This window comes from Schistocerca nitens, chromosome 1, assembly GCF_023898315.1.
Source record: "Schistocerca nitens isolate TAMUIC-IGC-003100 chromosome 1, iqSchNite1.1, whole genome shotgun sequence".
In the NCBI taxonomy this organism is placed as follows: domain Eukaryota; kingdom Metazoa; phylum Arthropoda; class Insecta; order Orthoptera; family Acrididae; genus Schistocerca; species Schistocerca nitens.
The window spans coordinates 934318632-934342697 of NC_064614.1; the positions used below are offsets into that span (position 1 = coordinate 934318632).

General features: G+C 39.4%; 1 protein-coding gene across 4 annotated transcripts in view; it reads left to right on the top strand.

Moving 5' to 3' along the window:
- LOC126193895 (exportin-7) overlaps positions 1-24066 on the top strand; it is a 237115-nt gene that overhangs the window by 139346 nt on the left and 73703 nt on the right. For 2 of the 4 annotated variants that reach the window (XM_049932723.1, XM_049932725.1), the window contains exons 14-15: positions 7020-7167; positions 18363-18543. In XM_049932723.1, coding sequence (XP_049788680.1) covers positions 7020-7167; positions 18363-18543 — 329 coding nt within the window. The remainder of the gene's footprint in view (positions 1-7019; positions 7168-18362; positions 18544-24066) is intronic. The other 2 variants (XM_049932724.1, XM_049932726.1) reach the window with 1 other exon arrangement.

The window sequence follows — 24066 nt, forward strand, 5'->3', positions numbered from 1 at the left end:
GTGGATGATAAACAAAACAAGTTTCAGGGAAAACTTAACACAAAAGTTTTGCTTTTTCACGACAACACACTTCCACAGACAGCTAATTGAACCCGAGAGCTCCTATGGTGTTTTGGATTGAAAGTGATTGATCATCAACTGAGCAACAACCACCTCTTTCCAGCAATGAAGACATGGCTCACTACATAATGCTTTAATACTGATGCTGAACTGCATGCCGGTATAAACCAGAGTTTGCGATTGCATTCAGCAGACTTCTACAGGAAGGTGTTGGAAAACTGGTGCCATGGTATGATAAGTGCCTCAGTTTGAATGCTGATTCTGTAGAAAAATAGCTAAAGAGTGTACCTTTAAACTGTATATAATAAAACTTGTTTTTTCTTTATTTTTAATTTCTAATTCCAAGACGTCCGTTACCTTCTGGATAGCCCTCATATCTCAGTTTCACCCTCAGGTACTACACCATAAAGTGATCTATTTCAATTGCTTGCACAAGGTGTTTACGTGTAATGCCAAAAAAATGTTGCTCACGTCATCTACTGCTGTTTGAGTTTTAAAACAAACTCAGTTAGTATCTTTTGTATTGAAGTCATGTACTGCAGTAACGCCTGCATCTCGTGCGGCAGTCGCATCTCCAACACCTTCTATCACTTTTTGTAATCAGCATAAGGTGCAAGTGCCGCAAGAATTCATGGTACACTGCCTTCAACCCTGTCAGAGAACTGATGACTTAATATCAGGACATTATTATCAACCATTGTGCCCCTAAGACTTCCGTCTATTTTACAGTTTATACAGGGTGTTCCCAAAATATCGTTACAACTTTGGACATGTATATTTAAAAAATGGGGATGGGTGGAAATGTGTGGTTTGCAGCATAATGTTCACAAGCACCTAAGGTTTTAGTAGCTGTTGAAGAGACTTCAAGGCATGTGCCATCTGTAATGTTCAGGCTATGTAAGTGGCATTCCAGTTCCCCCCATGTCCTGTGTAGCATTTCCTCATTAACTTGCACAATTGTAGCTCTGATGCGAGCTCAGAGTTTCTGCAGGTCCTGCACTGGGGATTGGTAAACCATATCCTTTCACAGTGCCCCAAAGAGAAAAAACCTAATGGGGTTATGTGTGGAGGCATTGGGATCCAGGAGATGGGTCCACCTCTGCCATTCCATTCACCTGGAAATGTTGTCCAAAGCCTTCAGAACAATCAAGGCCCAGTTAGGAAAGGCAGTATCCTACCAAAGCATGATGTCAGAATACTGTTCTTTGAACTGTGGAAATGCAAACATGTTCCAACATGTCCATATAAACAGTCAAGGTTATTGATGCCTATGCAAAGAACAGTGCAGAATCAGTTTACACCACACATTTACCTTTGGACTGTTGCACATTATTTCCATGCTAAAGTGAGGGTTCTCGGAACCTCACATTGTGTCAGTTTACCTTCCCAGACATAGGAAAGTAAGCTTTGTCCGTGAACATCACCTTTTTCAGATAGTCTTGGTCATCATTGTGGAACTCAGAATATCAGTTGCAAATGCTTTGTACTTTGGCCAATTGTCGAGTTTGAAATGCATGCAGCAGCTGCACCTTATAGACATTCAACTTCAGTTTCTTGTGTAGCACTTTGTACACTGTGGTTGCTCGTAACTGCAACTGATGGATTGATTTGGTTGGCTCCAGATAAATGTCCATTGCACCCATACCACATCTGCATCAATTGTGCTTGGACGCCCAGAACTCATCCTCTTCATGACATTTCTGGATTCCTTGAACCTCATTTACCATTGTCTAATGGTCAGACATGGCAGTGGTGGTGTTCTGCAACATATCCAGAAGCTCTGCTGGACCTGAATCTCCATCAACTATTCCACACAATGTGCTTTCTGCTGAAGGTGGCCATTTTTATCAATAACTAACTAGCAAAAAGGAAGAGGAAAAAAAACTATAGTTGTGTGTGAACATTTTGCTGCAAACCATACCTTTCTATCTATCCCCATTTCTGAAATAAACATGATCAAATTTGTAAAGATCATTTTGGAACACCCTGTTTAGTTTGAATAACATGTCACTTTGATTATGGCACTGAACTCAGCTTTGGGAGGTCACAGTTGGTAGGAATGGTTTTTGGAATTGCTATGATGATTCATCACCTGAAGAGTTTTCTTGCTTAGTTTTTACACTTCATATCTGCCCAACCACATAGTACAAAACTTCTCCTTATCTTTTTATATTAAATCGTGAGCAATGTTAATTTCTCCAAGTAGCACTATTTTCAACAGTGGGTTATTATCTTTCACCATACGTATAGGTACTACTCAAGTTTCATGCAATAGCAGCACTCTCACAAAGGTTTAAGCTTGAATGGTAGCTTGTGTCATGTGTACAACAAACCTGTACGAGGGGTTGTAAACTTTTTAAATTATAACGTCAAAAAAATCAGGCTGACGCAATGAAACTTGATGAAGGTGTCAACCCTTCTGTACGTATTCATCCTTCAGTTGACCCATTTTTCCAATTGACTGATGACTTGGTGGAGGCCTTGGTCGTAGACGTTTGCATTTTGGCTGCTAACCTGGTCATTCTGGAAATGCCTGCCAGCCAATAGTTTCTTCATTTAAGGAAAGAGGAAGAGTTACTGGTGCCATGTCAGGAGAATATGTGGGGGTGAGGGAAGAAGTGGCAGAAATTGACAACCCAAGGAAGCAGCACGTATGGCTGTACCCTGTTCAGAATGAGTTGGGGCAGTCACATTTTTAATTTTGAAAATATTGTGCAAGATGTTTGAAACTGACTCATGATTGATTTTCACTTTTTCCACTAGTGTTTCAGTTGTCATATACTGGTCTTCAAGTACCAGAGCCTCCACTTCTCATACAACACTCAGTTCTTCACAGAGAGATGGGCCATCAGTTCATTATTCACCATTTAGACTTGTTTGACCTCACTATAAGTGTCTGTGCCACCTAACCACTGTCCTATATTTGAAGGATCGAAGCTACCCTTACACCTCTTTGCTACTGTGCAGTTTGCATCACTGACAGGGATGCACCATAGTTCTAGAAGGGAGAGATTGGCACCTGGAGATCTATTGGTGTGAAGGATTGAGTCAGTTGAGTGGGAGCATGCTTGCAGGGCAGGTCCCGATTGCCTGCATTTTCCTTGATCGTCTATTTGGTCAAAAGATTATACAAAGTCACAATGGAGCCATCATGCAAGTAGGTTGTGTACATGTTTGAGCAAAATGAGAATTTTGAAGCTCAGGATTAATTTGGTATCAGGAGAGTTGTTCTATAATTAAATGGCAATTACACATTAAAGAATGAGCAATGGTAAACTTGTATAAGATCTTGATGGATGAGTGGCTGTAATTGTAATGCGAGTGCACTCAGAATTTATAGTGGAATAAATTAACTGTGTCGTACAAAAGTGTTCACAAATTACAACCTCTTCCTAATTATTAGAATATTTTGGGAGAGAATGAATTGTAGAACAGTATCAAAGAAGAGACAAGGCATGCGCCATAGGCTCACATTAAGAACTCAGGTTGCCTTGGGAGTAAGTTTGCCCTCCATAACTGCCTACTTCTGAATGTCTGATGCCCATTTTTTCCTGCACAAGTGGTTTAATCCATACATAACTAGAAGAATGCAGAAGGCTGAAATCAACAATACAGGTAGTCGCAAAAATAAGCAGAGTCCTCCAACTGGGGAGTTATCAAGAATGGTGTCCCCACAGGGTTCAGTTGTGGGTCTCTTAATGTTCTTAATATATATGAATGAGTTGCCACTCTATATTCACAAAGATGGAAAGCTAATTCTTTTTTCTGATGATACAAATATAGTTATCACACCCGACGAACAAGAATTAACTGAGGAAATAGTAAATAATGTATTTCAGAAAATTATTAAGTGGTGCTCTGCAAATGGACTCACATCAAATTTTGAGAAAACACAGTATATACAGTTCTTTACAGTAAATGTCATAACACAAATCAAACAATGGATAATACAGGATAGAATGTAACAATATTATGAAAAGGGAAGTTGCTACTGTTGCCTTAGACTGCAGTCTTGTGTGTGTGTGTGTGTGTGTGTGTGTGTGTGTGTGTCTGTTTTTGACATTGGCCTTACAGGCTGAAAGCTTTATTTTGAATAGTGTCTTTGTTGTGCCTATCTGCAACTCAGAATCCCTGCTATGTGGTGAGTAGCAAGTTTAGTTTTCATAATAAAGTGTCATAACACCGTAGCTAAATATACACTACTGGCCATTAAAATTGCTACACCAAGAAGAAATGCAGATGATAAACTGGTATATATTATACTATGGCGATGACGAATACACGCTTCCAATGTGCGTTCACCGTGATGTTGCCAAACACAGATGCGACCATCATGATGCTGCAAACAGAACCTGGATTCATCAGAAAAAAGTGACGTTTTGCCATTCGTGCACCCAGGTTCGTTGTTGTACACCATCGCAGGCGCTCCTGTCTGTGATGCAGCGTCAAGGGTAACTGCAGCCGTGGTCTCCGAGCTGATAGACCAGGCTGCTTCAAACGTCATCGAACTGTTTGTGCAGATGGTTGTCTTGTAAACGTCCCCCTCTGTTGACTCAGGGATCGACACGTGGCTGCACGATCCGTTACAGCCATGCGGATAAGATGCCTGTCATCTTGACTGCTAGTGATACGAGGCCGTTGGGATCCAGCATGGCGTTCCGTATTACCCTCCTGAACCCACCGATTCCATATTCTACTAACAGTCATTGGATCTCGACCAACGCGACCAGCAATGTCATGATACAATAAACCACAATCGCAATAGACTACAATCTGACCTTTATCAAAGTCAGAAACATGATGGTACGCATTTCTCCTCCTTACATGAGGCATCACAACAACGTTTCACCAGGCAACGCCGGTCAACTGTTGTTTGTGTATGAGAAATTGGTTGGAAACTATCCTCATGCCAGCACATTTTAGGTGTCGCCACCAGTGCCAACCTGGTGTGAATACTCTGAAACGCTAATCATTTGCATATCACAGCATCTTCTTCCAGTCGGTTAAATTTTGCATCTGTAGCACGTCATCTTCGTGGTGTAGCAATTTTAATGGCCAGTAGTGTAGATTTTGAGCAGAAGTCTGTTGTTAAGGCAGAAGATTCAAAATTTCTAGGAGTGTGCACTGATGAGAAATAGAGTTGGAAGAACCATGTTCTTGATCTGCTGAAATATTTGAGTCGAGATATTTATGCAGTTAGGGTTATAGCAAATTTTGGTGATGAACATATCAGCAAATTTGCCTGCGGTGCTTATTTTCATTCACTGCTTTGACGTGGCATCATATTTTGGCATAATTTACCATTAAGAGAAAAATCGTCTAAGGAGCCCACCAAAGATCATCCTGCAGACATTTATTTAAAGAACTGGGATATTTACAGTACTCTCAAGATACATATATTCACTTAATGAAATTTGTTGTTAATAATCCATCCAAATTCAAAAATAATAGCCAAGTGCATAGCTACAACACTAGAAGAAAGGATGATAGTCACTATTCTGGATAAATCTGAATTTGGCACAGAAAAGGGTGAGTTATGCTGCCACAGAAGTCTTAAGTCTTTGGTCATTTACCAAATAGCATTAAAAGTCTGACATACAGGCAACCAACATTTGTAATCCAATTAAAAGAATTTTTGAATGACAACAGATGAATTTTTAGATATGAAGTAGCAATATTAAAAAAATCATATTGTGTAAAGAAATCTTATGTTAAACTGACAGGTTCTATATCATTACAAAAAAGCGTATTCAGGATCTGTGGCAATGTGACAAGTATTAATCAACTGTACATCAATAAATAATACATTTCTGCCAACTCTGCATGGATTGTTACAGCATAGTTCCCCTACATATGCAGAAAACTAATTACCACACGATACAATATTTTATCAGTGGCCTACAGAACTCCCCCCCCCCCCTCCCCCCTCCGACAATATACTCACCTACAAAAAGTAAAAAACTCTCCGACAATATATTGCGGTAATGTGGTGTAGGGATTTCAGACTGCAGACTTCCACCTACAAAAAGTAAAAAATAAGAAAAATGTTTTCTTGAGTTTATAATCAAAATTCTAATCAAAATTCGACTATGCCTCATACATTTTGTTGCTGCTTAATTTGGTTTAGGCCAGTAGAATAAGTAGCACTTTAGGGTTCTGCATTCAAGAAATTCCTTGTGACACATCGGTCAACCTGTGTTTCATATAAGTGGCTGCAATTTCATGTGAATAGCTTATTCAGTTTTCAGAATGAGATTTTCACTCTGCAGCAGAGTGTGCGCTGATATGAAACTTCCTGGCAGATTAAAACTGTGTGCCCGACCGAGACTTGAACTTGGGACCTTGACTTTCGCGGGCAAGTGCTCTATCATCTGAGCTACCGAAGCACGACTCACGCCCGGTACTCACAGCCTCATTTCTGCCAGTATTATTTGCAAACTTGTGACCAAAATGATATCTGTTGTCTTTGTTGGATGTAATAATAATGTGAAATTGAAATTTAATAATTCTTGAGTCATTCTATTCTGCAGGCTACAATGTAATGCACACAACTATTGTATTATTTACAAGAAATAGAGCTTGATTGAATTTGTAGATGCTTTGATGTTCTAGTCTGCAGGCTGCAATGTAATGTACACAGCTATTGTATTTGTTCATGAGAAATAGAGTTTCATTGAATTTGTAGGTGCTTTGATGTTCTGAAGTAAAATATAAATTAAAAGCAGTAAAAATATTGAATTTCTGTTAAGTATATTTATCTACTTTTCTGAAACCTCTCTCCTCTCGGAACACGTTCAGATTTCAGAGCTTATAGTATCAAAATTTTTGTTATGGTGAATTTATGTATGAATTCTTAAATCAGTGATCACTACATTGGACTGACTTATTTTCATGTGAAATACTAGAAAATGTGTTAGTAAGATAATCATTAAATTTGCATTAATTTCTTTTTGTTTCAGAGTGAACATTTTCCTTTTTTGGGAAATAGTGTGGCTGTAAGTGAAATGCGATGCAGATCCATGTTTTATACCTCACTGGGTCGGCTTCTTATGGTTGATTTGGGTGAAGATGAGGACAGATTTGATAGCTTCATGTTACCACTAACAGGTTTGTACCTGTAATTGTATCTTTGTGTGTAGTTTAATGGTTAGTTTTCACTCAAGAGCCTTTAATGCTGTTGTTGATTGAGTATTATTGATTTTTTAGTGTGAATCTTTTGTCTATAAATGTCGTTACATTAAGTTTTTAGTGTGCCTGTCATTGTATGACATCCCATTTTTTGAATGGAGGTCAAGATATTGATAAACTTGATTTTGGTGTAGTGAAAGTAGTAGATTTTTTCAAGTATGAGATTGCCTGAAAGTCTTGCTGGTGTGGTGTCAGTAATTTAGTGTGAGAACAATACGCGTAATTTTTTTTTAATCATCCTTATATTATACAATATTTTTGTAACAGGATTCAGAATCTCTTAAATTATCGGTACTGGAATACAGCTTGAAGAAGCTTTGCTTTTGGCATGATTTCTGACACCATTAGTATGCAGCAATATTAATTAATAAGTGAATATTTTAAATCATAATGAGGTTAACATACATTTACGTGCAGGTATTGGATGTGAAGGCAACTTAATGTTGCTGTTGTGCTTACCCTCATATTGCTGCTAGTGGCACTGTCACTTCAATTTCTTCTCATAATGTTACTGTACGGTCCTGGGCAACTGCAAGTGAAGTCAAATGGTTCAAATGGCTCTGAGCACTATGGGACTCAACTGCTGTGGTCATCAGTCCCCTAGAACTTAGAACTACTTAAACCTAACTAACCTAAGGACATCACACACATCCATGCCCGAGGCAGGATTCGAACCTGCGACCGTAGCAGTCGCACGGTTCCGGACTGCGCGCCTAGAACCGCGAGACCACCGCGGCCGGCTAAAGTGAAGTCAGTCTTTGTAAACATCCATAATTGTTGTTCTAGTAAATAGACTTGTCACATCTAAAATAAAGCAATTCTTATTATTCCTTTAAAACCGTCCAAGAATTCCATTCGAGTATTGGTAAGAAAGACATTTGTAATTTAGAAACACAGTGTTCGTACAAACTGTGTGGGTCTTATTTCTAAAAGTTCAACCTTAAACTCTCTGCTATGACTTCAGCAGCATAAGGGGTTGGAAAAAAGTGGCTTCTCAAAACTGAGGGAACGTAAGTTTTACAAAAACATGGACTGTTTCAATATATTTAATACCTTTGAGCTACTAACAGTTGTGTTTAGTTTGAGAAACACTTATCACTATTATTTGCATGAGATCAGTTACATAAAACAACAAAAACTGGTGTTAAAGTGGCCGGCTTGTGAGAGTGAGATTGCAGCAGATGACTAGTTCTGGTACGTTATGAACTATGTGAGAAAAATACATGTCATTACATTATGAACTGTGTGAGAAAAATACGTGTCACTTGCTTCACACACCATTTCATCTCATGACAGTATTGTGGAGCCAGTATGTCATGTACAGAAAAGTAATCATGTACATTAATAGTGGGACATTTGTGATGGGAGATTCCTTTCACCTTCAAGATCATGTTCTGAGCTTAGGACTGGAACATACTGAAATTAGATGAAGACTTACTAAACCGTTGAACTTCTGACGCAAAATAATAAAAAGGTTTTCATTGAGTTCTGATGCTGTGCCATTAGAAATTAAGAACCTTCTGTCATCTCAGATTTGTGAGTGTCTTTCTTCTGCTCAAAGCGTGTTAAAAGTGAATAGTGTTCTTTCCAGTACTCATTGTATATGTAATAAATGTGAACCTACATCAAGATATCGATGGCTTCAAAAAGTCAATCCTACCACTGGGCACCTCTCCATGTTAATTAGTGTAGTCTCGTGTACCATAGGTTTAAATTTCCTTCAAAATGATAGGGTTTGAGCCTTTCATAATATTTGCCATTGCGAAAGATGTCACCCAGATGTATTCTTGTAAGTTGTGTGAATAGTTTATACATTGGGAGAAACTCAAGTTTCACAACAATACAGCTTCTTGTCTTCGCCATCATCTACCCCGCACCTCTCATGTCTCACCCCACCACTCCCACAAGAATTTCCTAGAGCAGTTTCCACTTTCTCCCGACGCTAAATAATCAGTTGTGATACTACTACTACTACTTTGAAGTTATTTTTAGTGTGTCCATATTCTTTCTTTTTTTTTTCTCTCTCTCTCCTTTTTTCTCCTTTCCAACACCAAACTGAAGTAGGTAAAATGATGGTGGCATTGAGATGAGCTATCTAAATCCCAGCCGCAAAAATACTGAGTCCTTGATTTCACCAGTCATTTGAAATTAATATTGCAATGATTGCATCAGCATCTATTGTCCTCCTTATATCTCTTTTGTAGGTGTACAATGGCTTAATCTAGTGAACTCCTTGGTGATAAGAAATCAGAAACTAACATATATGATATCAAACGACTTTTTGAATACTTGGAATATATTGCAACTTACCTCTTCTTTCAGTTTTTTTTCCATTTTGGTTTCACCTTATTGGTGGCAAAATAAAAATTGATTGATAAAGTAGCAGTTGACATCTTCACCCAAGCTTACCGTTTTGTGCCTTTCTTTGTATCTCTAACCTCATCCAATGAAGCAGCGTTCTGAACATAGTAATGAACTCTTTGACGACCACTTCTGTAACTCCAGAAATGATTTTAAGTGGAACTATGTGCCACCAGTAATTTTAATAAATAATCTTCATCAGTTTTATGTAGATTTATTATTATTATTATTATTATTATTATTATTATTATTATTATTATTATTATTATTATTGGTTGTAATAGCTAAGTAATTTTGTAGTGAAGAAAACTATATACAGTAGTGACCATAAGTTAAAGGACCTTCAGAAACTAGATGAGATATAATGAAGCACAGTGATAATGGATGCCCTACAAGATATCCTAGCAACATCATGACATTGATAAGGATATAATATTATGAGAAGGAAAGTTGCTACTCACTGTATAGCGGAGACGCTGAGTCGCAGATAAGCACAACAAAAACACACTCGCAATTATGTTTCCAGCCATTAAGGTTTTTGTCAACAGTACACACACATACGCAAATGCAACTCACACACACTGCAGTCTCATGCAACCAAAACCACACTGCGAGCAGCAGCACCAGTCCATGATAGAAGTGGCAACTGGGTGGGGGTAAGGAGGAGGCTGGGGTGGGGAGGGGGGGAGGACTGGGTTGGGGGTAAGGAGAAGGCTGGCATGGGGAGGGGGAAGGATAGTATGGTGGAGGTGGCAATCAGTGAAGTGCTGCAGGTTAGACTGAGGGCATGGGAGAGGGTGGGGGTGGGAGTAGCGGAAAAGGAGAGAAATAAAAAGACTTGGTGTGGTGGTGGAATGACGACTGTGTAGTGCTGTAATGGGAATAGAGAATAGGGTGGATGGGTGAGGACAATGACTAATGAAGGTTGAGGCCAGGAGGATTATGGGAATGCAGGATGTATTGATGGGAAAGCTCCCACCTGCGCAATGCAGTTAACACTGGTGTTGGTGGGTAGGATCCATATGTCACACACTGTGAAGCAGTCATTGAAATGAAGGCTATCATGTTTCGCAGCATGTTCAGCAACAGGATGGTCCACTTGTGTCTTTGCATAAGTTTGTCGGTGGCCATTCGTGTGGACAGACAGCATGTTGGTTGTCATGCCTACATAGAATGCAGCACAGTGGTTGGAGCTTAGTTAGTAGACCACATGACTGGTTTCACAGGTAGCCCTGCTTTTAATGAAATAGGTGATGTTAGTGACTGGACTGGAGTAGGTGGTGGTGGGAGGATGTATGGGACAGGTCTTGCATCTAGGTCTATTACAGTGGTATGAGCCATGAGGTAAGGGATTGGGAGCAGGGGTTGTATAAGGATGGACGAATATATTGTGTAGGTTCGGTGGATGGCGGAATAACCTTGTGGGAGGGTTGGGAAGGATAGTGGGCAGGACATTTCTCATTTCAGGGCACAACGAGAAGTAATTCAGTTGCTCCAGTCCTGGGTGGTACTAAGTTGTGTGTGGAATGCTCCTCTGTGGCCGGAGGGTGGGACTTTAGGAGGTGGTGGGCGACTGGAAAGATAAGGCACAGGAGACTTGTTTTTGTACACTAGTCTGTCTTGTGCAAACCTCTTCATCTCAGAAGAACCACTGCAACCTACATCCATTTGAACCTGCTTACTTTGTTCATCCTCTACTTTTCCCCCCTCACACTTTCTTCCTATACCAAACTGACGATTCCTTGATACCTCGTAATGTGTCTTGTCCACTAATTCTTCCTTTTAATCAATTTAAGCCATAAATTTCTTTTCTACATTGTTCAGTTCAGTACCACCTCATTAATAAAGCGATGTACCTATCTAATTTTCAGCATCCTTCTGTAGCACCATATTTCAAAAGCTTCTCTTCTCTTCTCTTCTTGTCTGAACTGTTTTCATAGCCACCCAAGACTACCTTCTAGTTAAGTACCTTCAGGAAAGACTTCCCAGTACTTAAATTTATCAGTTGTCTTTTTCAGAAACGCTTTTGCTTAATATAGGCACTTTGCATTTTATATCTCCTCTACTCTGGACTTGTCAGTTATTTTGCTGCCCAAAAAGCAAAACTTATTTACCAATCTTCCCTGATCTTCCTTAATTTAACACTGTCAGCATGGCCTGATTTAATTCAACTACATTCCATTTCATTAACATTAATATGTACCAAGTGAGGTAGTGGAGTGGTTAGCGCACTGGACTTGCATTCGGTTCAAACCCATGTTTTGCCATCTTGATATAGGCTTTCCATGATTTTCCTAAATCACTTCAGGCAACTGTCAGAACGGTTCCTTTGAAAGGACACAGCCATCTTTTTCACTCCCTTCCCAACTACTGCTTCCCATGCTTGTTCTTGGCTCTTACAACAACAGTCAGGTAGTCTGATTTCTTTACTAGTTGTAAATAGCCTTTCACCTGTGTTTTATCCCAGCTACCTTAAAAATGTCAGTGTGTGTATTCCAGACAACACATAAAAAGCTTTCTGTAAGTGTGCAAATTTTATAAATGTAGGTTTTCCTTTCTCTAACTTATCACCAAAGCAGGGTCAGTATTGCCTCGTTTATTCCTGTATTTCTCCAGAACCCGAACTGATCTTCCCCAAGGTATGCTTCTACCAGTTTGTCTGTTCTTCTAGTTTAAATTTGTGTAAATACACTCCTGGAAATGGAAAAAAGAACACATTGACACCGGTGTGTCAGACCCACCATACTTGCTCCGGACACTGCGAGAGGGCTGTACAAGCAATGATCACACGCACGGCACAGCGGACACACCAGGAACCGCGGTGTTGGCCGTCGAATGGCGCCAGCTGCGCAGCATTTGTGCACCGCCACCGTCAGTGTCAGCCAGTTTGCCGTGGCATACGGAGCTCCATCGCAGTCTTTAACACTGGTAGCATGCCGCGACAGTGTGGACGTGAACCGTATGTGCAGTTGACGGACTTTGAGCGAGGGCGTATAGTGGGCATGCGGGAGGCCGGGTGGACGTACCGCCGAATTGCTCAACACGTGGGGCGTGAGGTCTCCACAGTACATCGATGTTGTCGCCAGTGGTCGGCGGAAGGTGCACGTGCCCGTCGACCTGGGACCGGACCGCAGCGACGCACGGATGCACGCCAAGACCGTAGGATCCTACGCAGTGCCGTAGGGGACCGCACCGCCACTTCCCAGCAAATTAGGGACACTGTTGCTCCTGGGGTATCGGCGAGGACCATTCGCAACCGTCTCCATGAAGCTGGGCTACGGTCCCGCACACCGTTAGGCCGCCTTCCGCTCACGCCCCAACATCGTGCAGCCCGCCTCCAGTGGTGACGCGACAGGCGTGAATGGAGGGACGAATGGAGACGTGTCGTCTTCAGCGATGAGAGTCGCTTCTGCCTTGGTGCCAATGATGGTCGTATGCGTGTTTGGCGCCGTGCAGGTGAGCGCCACAATCAGGACTGCATACGACCGAGGCACACAGGACCACAGGACCATCATGGTGTGGGGAGCGATCTCCTACACTGGCCGTACACCACTGGTGATCGTCGAGGGGACACTGAATAGTGCACGGTACATCCAAACCGTCATCGAACCCATCGTTCTACCATTCCTAGACCGGCAAGGGAACTTGCTGTTCCAACAGGACAATGCACGTCCGGATGTATCCTGTGCCACCCAACGTGCTCTAGAAGGTGTAAGTCAACTACCCTGACCAGCAAGATCTCCGGATCTGTCCCCCATTGAGCATGTTTGGGACTGGATGAAGCGTCGTCTCACGCGGTCTGCACGTCCAGCACGAACGCTGGTCCAACTGAGGCGCCAGGTGGAAATGGCATGGCAAGCTGCTCCACAGGACTACATCCAGCATCTCTACGATCGTCTCCATGGGAGAATAGCAGCCTGCATTGCTGCGAAAGGTGGATATACACTGTACTAGTGCCGACATTGTGCATGCTCTGTTGCCTGTGTCTATGTGCCTGTGGTTCTGTCAGTGTGATCATGTGATGTATCTGACCCCAGGATTGTGTCAATAAAGTTTCCCCTTCCTGGGACAATGAATTCACGGTGTTCTTATTTCCATTTCCAGGAGTGTAGTTTGCAAAGATGACTTATTGAACAGATGGTTTAGTAGCATTCATATCTGCTATTTTTTGAAATTGGAATTATTACATTCTTCTTGATGTTTGAGGGTATCTTGCATGTCTCATATATCAATGTATCTCGTATATCTTCCACACCATTTGGAATATTTTGTTAATGGCTGGCTCTCCCAAGAATATTAAGAATTCTGATGGAATTTTGTCTACTCCAGGGAGCCTTGTTTTGACTTTGACCTTTCAGTGCTATGTGGAATTTTTCTTGCAGTATCATATCTCCCCCCTCATCTTCTATCCAGTATGGCTTGCAGTAATGCATTCCATTGCTAGTTAAATATTATCAGGAGATTGGCAGTAAGATAGCATTTTTAGGACTTCATTCTTTGAGCCTAGTGTGTCTCATGGATCTGAAGTTTAATTTCAGGCCTGGAGAGGGATCTGGTCACTAAATAATTGATGTCCTCATGTTACAGGTACAAGTCTATCAGGTCAGCCATGTCAGGGTGGGCTTTGTTATCTTTCATTTGAGAACCAGATGTGTATGCACCACAGAAAGGTATACGTTAACAGGTTGTTGTCATCGTTGTTAACTGCAGCCATCACATATATCTGCAATGACTCTCAGTGTGCTATCCCAAAACAGAAACACTGTTGTTGCTGTATCAGCCCCGTTCCACAATATAAGCATGGTTGTAATTTGAACAGAGAATGACTTTCCAAGATTATGGGCGACTTATCTGTGAGCGTAATTATCACACTTCTCCTATGCACTCTTTGGTGCACAAGATTCCGTATTTGTTAAGCCATGTCTTGCCTTTGCCGGAGAAATGCATCTCAGCATACAAAGAAACATCTTTAAACTGACAACTCAATGTGTGAAGGTATTTTTGTAAACTAGAAACTGCCATGTGTCCCTTAACCAGTGCAGATAATTTGTTGTTTTGGATCTTCTCTTGACACTTAAGGCAAGATAATGATACTGACACTGGGCTGTTGCACATGGTTGTCCATGCCCATACTTCAGTTGGAGGTTTCCACTGTCCTAGAGTCTCCTCCACATTCGTGGAATCTGTCTGAGGGTGACATTCAACTCCCAGCCAACTCACACCAACTTTGGTCTGCCTCAGATATGGCAAATGTCCATATAATGTCACTCAAATGTGTTTGCTGCTTCCATACACCTCATAATAATGTTCCAAATCCACATAAAGTACCGGGTTAAACTACTATATTTAAGTTCTCAGCACACACAAACTGTTGCTGGATCAGTATACAGTCTTGTACTTGCATGCAATGTATATTTTGTGTTTCCAAGTTGTTCTACAGTTTACCCTGTGCATTTTCCCTGTAATGCAATATTTCCTTATTTCTCAAACATCCCTCAATTTATGGATGGGAATGTTCATTCTGGATTTGTGGTGCAAGAAGTTTTTGTTAAAGGAGTTCGTACAATCTATCAAAGTAATTGTTAGATAAGTACACAGAGATATAACACTTACTTGATTTGATCTGTTAGAAACGATTTGTGAAACCCTGTTATTGTGAAAACAGTGAATTTGTTTATAAATATCTTTTCTGTTACCAGTTATGATTATCTTTTATTTATATTTTACGTGATATGTTTCAGGAAGTTATTCCCATTTTCAAGTGTGTATTTCTTTGTTTACTGTGCAATTTTTAATAATGTTTGTGATGTGTGGGGTTGTGCATTGTTATCTTGCCTTTAAGTTTTATTTTGGTCCATTTGTGCAGAGTCTCACATACATTAAACATCACACATAATTTTCTGAGCACAGTATACACCGAAAAAACAAATTTACACAAACAGATGCAAAGATGTCAGGAGAAATAATGCTATAGATATTCAACAGAATATGATATACTTCTGTACAGAAGGTATTTATCTTCATAAACTGGATCATGTTATATCTATTAACAGTGGTGCTTATTTCTCTGTGTTACTATTTTTATATAAGTATATAGTCGAAGCATCTGATGAAATTCACTGTTTCTGTTTCAGCTTCTTCATTTAATATTTTATCCTTGTATTTTTTGTAATGTGAATATTTTTAGTTCTTCTATCAGATCTATTTTATGCCTGTTATTTAGTTGTTGGGGTAATTTGATATTTTGCTCTACTATTCTGAATGTGTTTCCTGTGTTGTGTATGTGTATGGCTGTTGCTGAAGTAGTGTGTGTGTGTGTGTGTGTGTGTGTGTGTGTGTGTGTGTGTGTGTGTAGGCTTTAAGCCAGGGCTCCACAACATACGTGCACGCCGAGCAAGCTGTGAGCAGCAAGGCGCGAGCACGGAGCAGCGCGAGCACGCTACCCCCACTACCGGACCAGAGCGGAGAGTGGGGAGAGTCACGTGGGGGGCACAACAGCTGCCGCCAGTCACTGTAAATCCGCGGCCACCTGCAGGGATATCACTCACGAATTATTACTGTGGCAAATGAAACAAATAAAGGAGAATGTACACGTGCCACATAATTTTATTAGCTTAGTGTATACCTCTGCATTCATATTAATTTGTGAACTGTTACACAAGAAAAGGTGTCACTGAAGTGTGGGATTCTCGGTTATCTTGTACTTTTTGCCCTTTACAATTGCGACTATGTTCAGAGTAATTGTCCTTGTGCATTGTAGGCCCAGCATGCAGTTTAAATTTCGATCAGGCAATGCGTTTCTCAGGCGCGTCTTGTTACATTTCATTGCAAAGAACAGTTGTTCACAAACATACGTGAAACCGAACATTGATATTATTGTAGCCGCCAGTTTGTGCAAACGAGGAAATCTATCCTGAGGGAAGTGTCTGTAGAATTCCAAATTTTTTTCTTGTTCTGAAATTTGTCTCTGTATTCTCTGTCACACTTCAGGTCAATAATTTCTAGTTCCAGCTCAGGACGGATCTCTTCAATATTCGCTGAATATGGAGAGGAGAACAGATCAAAATCACTGTCTAGTGCTGTCAGATCTTGAAAGCGTTTATCAAATTCTTCCTTAAGGGCAACTAAACTATTTTAATAACGTTCACAGTCTTTGTGAACATCTTGCATGGATGATAATTTAGGAAAATGAGCTAGATTTCCTGTTTCCAGCTGACTCACCCAAAGTGTCAATTTCATTTTAAAAGCTCGTATTCGATCTATGAAATGAGTAATTAGCAGATCTTTACCTTGTAGTAAAATGTTCAAAGCACTCAGATGGCTAGTTAAATCTGCTAAGAACGCGAGATCACATTCAAACGTGCGCGCGCATTTCCCCTCCCTCCCTACTCCGCAACCTTGCACCTGCTCGCGAGCACGTGCCTGAGCAGACGCGAGTACTCGCGCTCAAAACCGGCCAGTTGTTAAGCCCTGCTTTAAGCTTTAATGTGCTGTGTGTATCTGGTGTTGAAGTCTCGACCTGTTTGTCCTAGGTAGAATCATCGTATTTTTCCTATAAATTTTAAATGTGTACATTCTGTTGTCTACTATTTAGGTTCAAATAATTTGTTTTGTTCATTTTCCACTGCAAATGTAATTTTCTCACATATACTACTGAAGCAGTTGTGAATGTCTATTATGTCCTGGGCATCCCATTTTGCCAACAGCAGCATGCCGTGTCCATATACCCTATAAAACTCAGTTTTTGCAGATATAGATGATGCTAGGCCATCTGCATCCTTATAAATGTTGCTTCCATGGTTGACGCATTTTTAGAAAAAGTGAAGAAAGACCTAGACATGAACCACACCACAGAAGAAGAAGACAAAAACAAATATATCACAGAAGATTACAAATATTTTTGAAACTCACAAAGTAAATCTAATGAACTAGAACAAAAAGTAATACACAACATAAAGTTTGATCATGACCCATACTACTCAACTCCGGAATATACAAAGTAACATGCCAGGAATGCTCCATCTTTTACCTAGGACAAACTGGCTGAGATTTCAACACCAGGCATACAGCCCACATTAAACCCTACACAGACAACAGACACGCTACTTCAGCAATAGTCACACACACACACACACACACACACACACACACACACAAAATACAGGACACACATTTGGAAAAGTAGAACAAAATGTATAAATGCAGAGTGTAAAATGGATCTGTTAGATGTGCTAGAGATATATTCTCATTCCAAAAAATATGAAGACAACAAATTTTAAGTGAAAAACTTCGGAGTGAATCAGTGAATTTCAGGTGCTTTGGCAGTAACTTGAAAATAGTAGCACGTAGAAAAGGCACTATTGTAAATAGATATTAACAAATTATGATCCAGATTATTAAGGTAAATATCTTAGTTGACTATATCTAAAAACACCTTCGTAACTGCTTATGTAAGTTAGTTATTCTTGATGTATAGTGTGCACAGAAACTTGTGTTTGATTTTGCAGAAATGGACCACAGGAAAACTTACATAGAACAATGTAGAATTCCACAGATCAAAATCATTATGAATAAATGGCATAGTACATTAAGAAAATGGGAATAATTTCCTGAAAAACCTCATGTAAAATATAAATAAAGGAAAACAGAGACTGGTAGCAGGAAAGTTATTTGTAAACAAACCCATTACTTGTTATTTGTTTAAACTTACCTCAAAATTTGTTAATGAAATAATTTTTCTGTAATTGTTTCAGCTGCTTTTGAATCAATTGGCACTATGTTAGCATCTGCTGAAACTCCACTTTTCGCATCTGAAGAAGCAAAGAAAGCCCTAATAGGGCTTGCACGAGATCTGAGAGGACTAGCTTATGCTTTTAATACAAAAACGTCATATATGATGTTGTTTGATTGGATGTATCCTTTCCTGCAGACAAGGTATATTTTGTATATGTGTAATGTGATTAAACAATGGAAAATGTGGTTCAGTTTCAAACTGTTGTGTCTATTACTTACAGAGTGAATTAATAAAGCATGAATACCTGTTTAATACATTCTGCAAAGCTAGTCGTGAATGTGTTTGAGAAAACTGAGAGGGTGCTCTTAACACTTCTTGGTAGGGCTTGCTTACCTGTCCCTTCAGCATATTTTGAGCAACACTATTCCATTTAATGCGATCAGTAAGCTTTCTGAAAAAAAACTTGAAGGTACAGACAAGAGGTAGTTTGAATTCCACTAGTCTTTGTTCTGCTCCATGGGTTCCTCTGAAGGTGAGCAGCTAAACATACCTTGTTTTTCCTATTGCTATTTTCATTGAAGTGCCATTGAAACCTCTGTGTGATATGTACATCGTAAACAAGTTAGACTTGATTTGGAAAAATCTCAGCACATATTACCAACTTGCATGTAACTCAGGATTAGTCTAATGGTTTCGAGAAGAACTGGTTGTCACAGCGTAAAACTGTTCAGTTTATATGATGAAAATGATTTGCAGTAGTTATCAAATATAATAATGAATTGGATGAATAGAATAATAATGAATAGAAAATTGATGACAAAGATAGAATGTGAGGACTATTCAGTGATTTATGAAGATTTAGATGTGTGTCTCGGGGGGTCCAGGCAGCCAGCAGACATAAGATCATAGTGCCTTTGGAGTAAGACTGTATCATTTATTAAAATATTGTTACATAAGTAAAATTGCCAACATAGCTGGACATCCAAAAACAAGAGTACTATTTTATGTAGTAAATGGCAATGTATGAGAAACGCATCAGTAAGTGTAGTTAAAGTTGGAGGGAGGGCATTCATGTAATTCAGTAGATTAAATTTGAGAACATTGTGCAACATAAGAAGATTTTTCAGGATTATACCAAACTATTCACAAGCTCTACAGCCATTGCACTTAAGTAGTGGCAACCATTATAAGATAGATGTCTATCAGTAATGATACAAAATGAACAATAATTCAGAATATGATCTGGCCTATGGCATAAATTAAAACATTCTGAAGAAGAGTAGTGATGAATAACTGTTAGACTGTACAGAGCAAAAACAACTCTTGAGTATAGTACCAGCATGAGAAATTAAGTGGAAGCAATTATCAGCAGTATGAAGAGAACTCAGGCCAAACAAAATGAAATACACTATACTGTTGTTTGTAGTGTGCATCAGACTTGGTTTATATAAAATAAGAAAAGTATGAGAATAAGTATTCCAAGTAGAAATAGAGGGAGCATAAATATGCAAATGCCTTTCCTTCATAATAGTTTTGTGTTATTGACAAAGAACAAGATTCCTGAAAGCATGCATGCACACACTCACTGCCCCCCCCCCCCCCACCGCCCCGAAAGCCGCAAACACACACAGTTAATTGATTAATTGAATCTTTGCAGATACTATTGAAATAGAAATAAAATTACAGACAAGAGATTGGTTATATTCTGTTATCAGTCTATATGGGCTACCCTGGAGAGGCAGGTACTTAAAATATGCCTTGTTGTCCCCATTGCCCTATTTACTTGGGCTTTTTCTGTTTCTGATCACATTAAAAGGCTGCCCAGTGTGCAAAAGATCTGCTTGTCTCTCCTTTATCCTTTCATGGGGGAAAAAGTTATTCCTATCTTTATGTACTACCAGTTTAATCAGATGTATAGTTAAAGTTATTTGACCATATATTATTTGTATTTGCTCAGAGTTAAAAACAGACATAAAAGCAGTGTGTAACAGTCAAACTCACAGTTCAACAACCAATGCAATCAGCCATACAACCATTTTTAATTAAAAGAAATTCTTTGTATGGGAGCGAAAGCTGGGTGGATTCACGTTACGTTATCAACAAGGTTGAGGTTACGGATATGAAAGTAGCTAGGATGATTGCAGGTACTAGTAGATGGGAACAATGGTAGGAGGGTGTCCACAATGAGGAAATCAAAGAAAAATTGGGAATGAACTCTATAATTTAGATGTAGCAGTCAGGGCGAACAGGCTTAGATGGTGGGGTCATGTTACACGCATGGGAGAAGCAAGGTTACCCAAGAGACTCATGGGTTCAGCAGTAGAGGGTAGGAGGAGTCAGGGCAGACCAAGGAGAGGTTACCTAAGAATGATTTTAAGTAATAGGTTTAACATCAGGAGAGGCACCAATGTTAGCACTGAATAGGGGATCATGGAGGAATTTTATAAGGGGGACTATGCTCCAGACTGAACGCTGAAAGGCATAATCAGTCTTAAATGATGATGATGATGATGATTTGTATTTATTGCTTTCTCTTAGACCATTCTCTGTGGCCATCTCCTGAGCAGGGGATAGGGATCTGATGGTGGTAATTAGGGACAGAAAAAAATATTTTAGTTGAAGGCCAAGTTTGGTATTGTTTTTGCCAGTTTTGGGGCTATCTTCTGGCTATCTGTTTTTCAAGTACTATATGTCATCATTTCATTGTTTCTCACTGTTACATTGAAAATGATGATACAGAAACCTCCATGAATGTTAATTTCAGTATTTATTCAGTATTACATTTACTATTTGAAAGTGGTGGTGAGAGCATGATCTTTACCAAAGCCAGAGTTCTAGGTTAGATCAAAAATTAGGAACTTGGTTGTGAGTTGGTGAAGCCAGAGAATGCAATTCCTTAAGAAGCTGTCATACTACTCATGTAGCATAATTTCAGTTATTCTTTCTATTGTAAGTGGCAGTGCATTTTGCAGGACGTCATCTCATATACTGTGACAGAAACAAACTGAACATGTGCCATGTTGTTTTATATATTTTCAAAGCTACAATTCCATATTTGGTCACTTTCATATTTATTCATGCAATCTGTGAAAATAAACATTTCAGTTGATAGGTTGCATGAAAATCACACCAAAATGTGTCGTGTGGTACTGTTTGTTGTGCAAAAATGTTGGGAAATGTGACATTGATGAATAAAATTGTTACTGAAAGAGAGATCATTAAATTTAGGCCATTTTTGTTGTTGTCAGATGGAGGGCATCAGTTCTTTACATGGTGATTAACAGTCATTTTAAGGCTGTACGTGAACTTCAGTATTGGCACAATAACACAAGATCAAATTTCAATATTAAACAACTATTGATTTCCAATATTAGTAATCTGCTGATATCAAATTTGACATCTTTTCATGGGAGTGTGTAAAACGCCAAATTTCAGGACTTTCTATTAAAACTGCCAGTTTCGTATTGTACCATTGAAAACTACTGATTCCACATTATTTTAGTCATTATCATGTATGTGAAATTTTTGTATTCCTAATAGTCATAAACATATACTGGAAATGTATGAGAAGCTGCCACTCTGGCCCACCAGGACCAAAGTGCATTATAGGAGGCACCTAGAACGAGCATTTGGCAGTCAAGCTACTCATTTATAATTCCAAAACATTGGTTTGAACCCTTGCAAATGTTCTGGTCAGGTTGTGCTGTTGCTGTTCTTCGTGCTAGTAAACAATGTGTAATACCCATGCTTTGCAGCATCTCTTGACCCTTGTCTCATGCTGTATGAGGAGGACCAAAGGTCTGGGTGGGTTCAGTCTTGGTGAATTTGACTTTCTCACATTTCAGGCCCACTGACCTTTTAATACTTAAAAAGTGCTTAAAACAGAATAATAAGCTTGGGTTTACTGTTTGCAAACCATTTATGTGCAAATATGAGCTGCACCTAAACTTTTTACGTGAAAGTATAGTAAAAAGTAAATCTCAAATATAGGCTGCACTACTAAATTTACAAGAAAGTTCAATTAGTCTTTTGAGTTGCTTCTCTCCCCTTCCCCTTCTTCAACACCGCATGACTACAGTGTACTTCTAACTTGGCAGAATAGAACAGCTCTGCTGTGAGGTGGCAGACTGTCTACATGTGACACATGCGTCATGGAAATACAAGATTTTTATGGAGGTCTAGTGACATGACTAATTCCAGGGACAGTGTAAGCAATTTGAGAGGGAGAGAAAAGTTGATCTTTTGGTTTGTGAGTGACAATGGAAAAGGAGCGTACTAGTTAACTGCAAAATTTAAATTTCAGATTATCAGCTTTCTAGAGGAATATGTAAAGCCGGAGCTTGATGTGGATTTGATGTTGATGAAAAAGAACATTCGTTGGTTGTGTGCAAGTGAAAAGAAACTCCTAAATAGTTCAGAATATTGGTGTGCATAGGGTAAAGGTGCAAATATCCAAATGTGGAAAAAGACTTGCTTGACTTTGTAATTGAGAAAGGGAATGTGGATAATGATTCCGACTGAAATCATTCAAATTGAAGGCTGATAGCATGTAAAAGAAACATTTCACCAGTAAAATTTAACGTTTCACATGGGTAGGTTTTGCAATTTATGCAACAAAACACTCTATCTGTTTCTACAATTTGATATCTTTCCAGCATTGCATAATCTGACATCAATGCAAAAATTATTTACTTTCCCAGATAGGGAATGTTCACCAAACGCTGTTTAATTTTGATATGTTGAGCAGCACTACAATAAATAAGATAGGCAAATTTACTATGAAAATATGTACATGTGCTGAAAAGCAGCAGTGCACTGTGATGTTAAGCATTACAGCTGATGGACAGAAATTGCCACCTTATGTGGTTTGTAATTGGAAAACTCTGCCCAAGGAAGAAATCTTCCCACCTGGTATCATTGTAAGAACTTGTAATGGTGGATGGACTACAGAGGAACTGATCCTGTACCGGACTTCAGCAATTTGGAATAAGTGGCAAAGAGCTCTTCTTAGCTCAAAATCAATGCTTGTGTTGGATAGTTTCTGCTGGTACACAGGTGACTTGAGTGAAACAGAATCCGAAAAAAGGCAACTGTGACCTAGTTATTATTCCTGGTGGCATGGCAAGTGTGTTGCAGCCTTTGGATGTGTGTATCAGTCATCCATTCAGAGCTAGTATAAGACAATTCTATAGAGATTACATGATGAACAATACAACTTTGACACCAGGAGGCTGGTTGTAGTATGCTCCTGTTTCAGAAGTGTGATGTTGGATTTTGGCTGCTTGGCAGTCAATGCTGGAAGAACTTGTGATGAAAAGTTTTTAAAAAGCTGACTTTCCAATTATCTCAGTGGGACTGAGGACAACCTCCTTTGTCATAGTGACTTTGAGCAGAGTTCTGGATCATGCAGCGATGATGAAGAATCACATGCTGGTGACACTTGAAGTTATTGCGCATGATTTGGGTGGATTGATAGTCGGGAGTAACAAGGACCCACTGTATAATATTTCAGTGTGTTCAGATTTAATGTACTTGTGGTTATATATTTTCCGCAAAACCAATAAAAAATTGTTAATTGTGTGAATTTTACCTCTATCAACTAAACTAGATTTGATTACAGTTCTTCATTTTTGTAGCCACAGTGTTCATAAATGCTTTACACTTGTTAAAGGTATTTGAAATCCGTATTTGCAACTATTAAAAAATGTGGCCGCAGATGACAT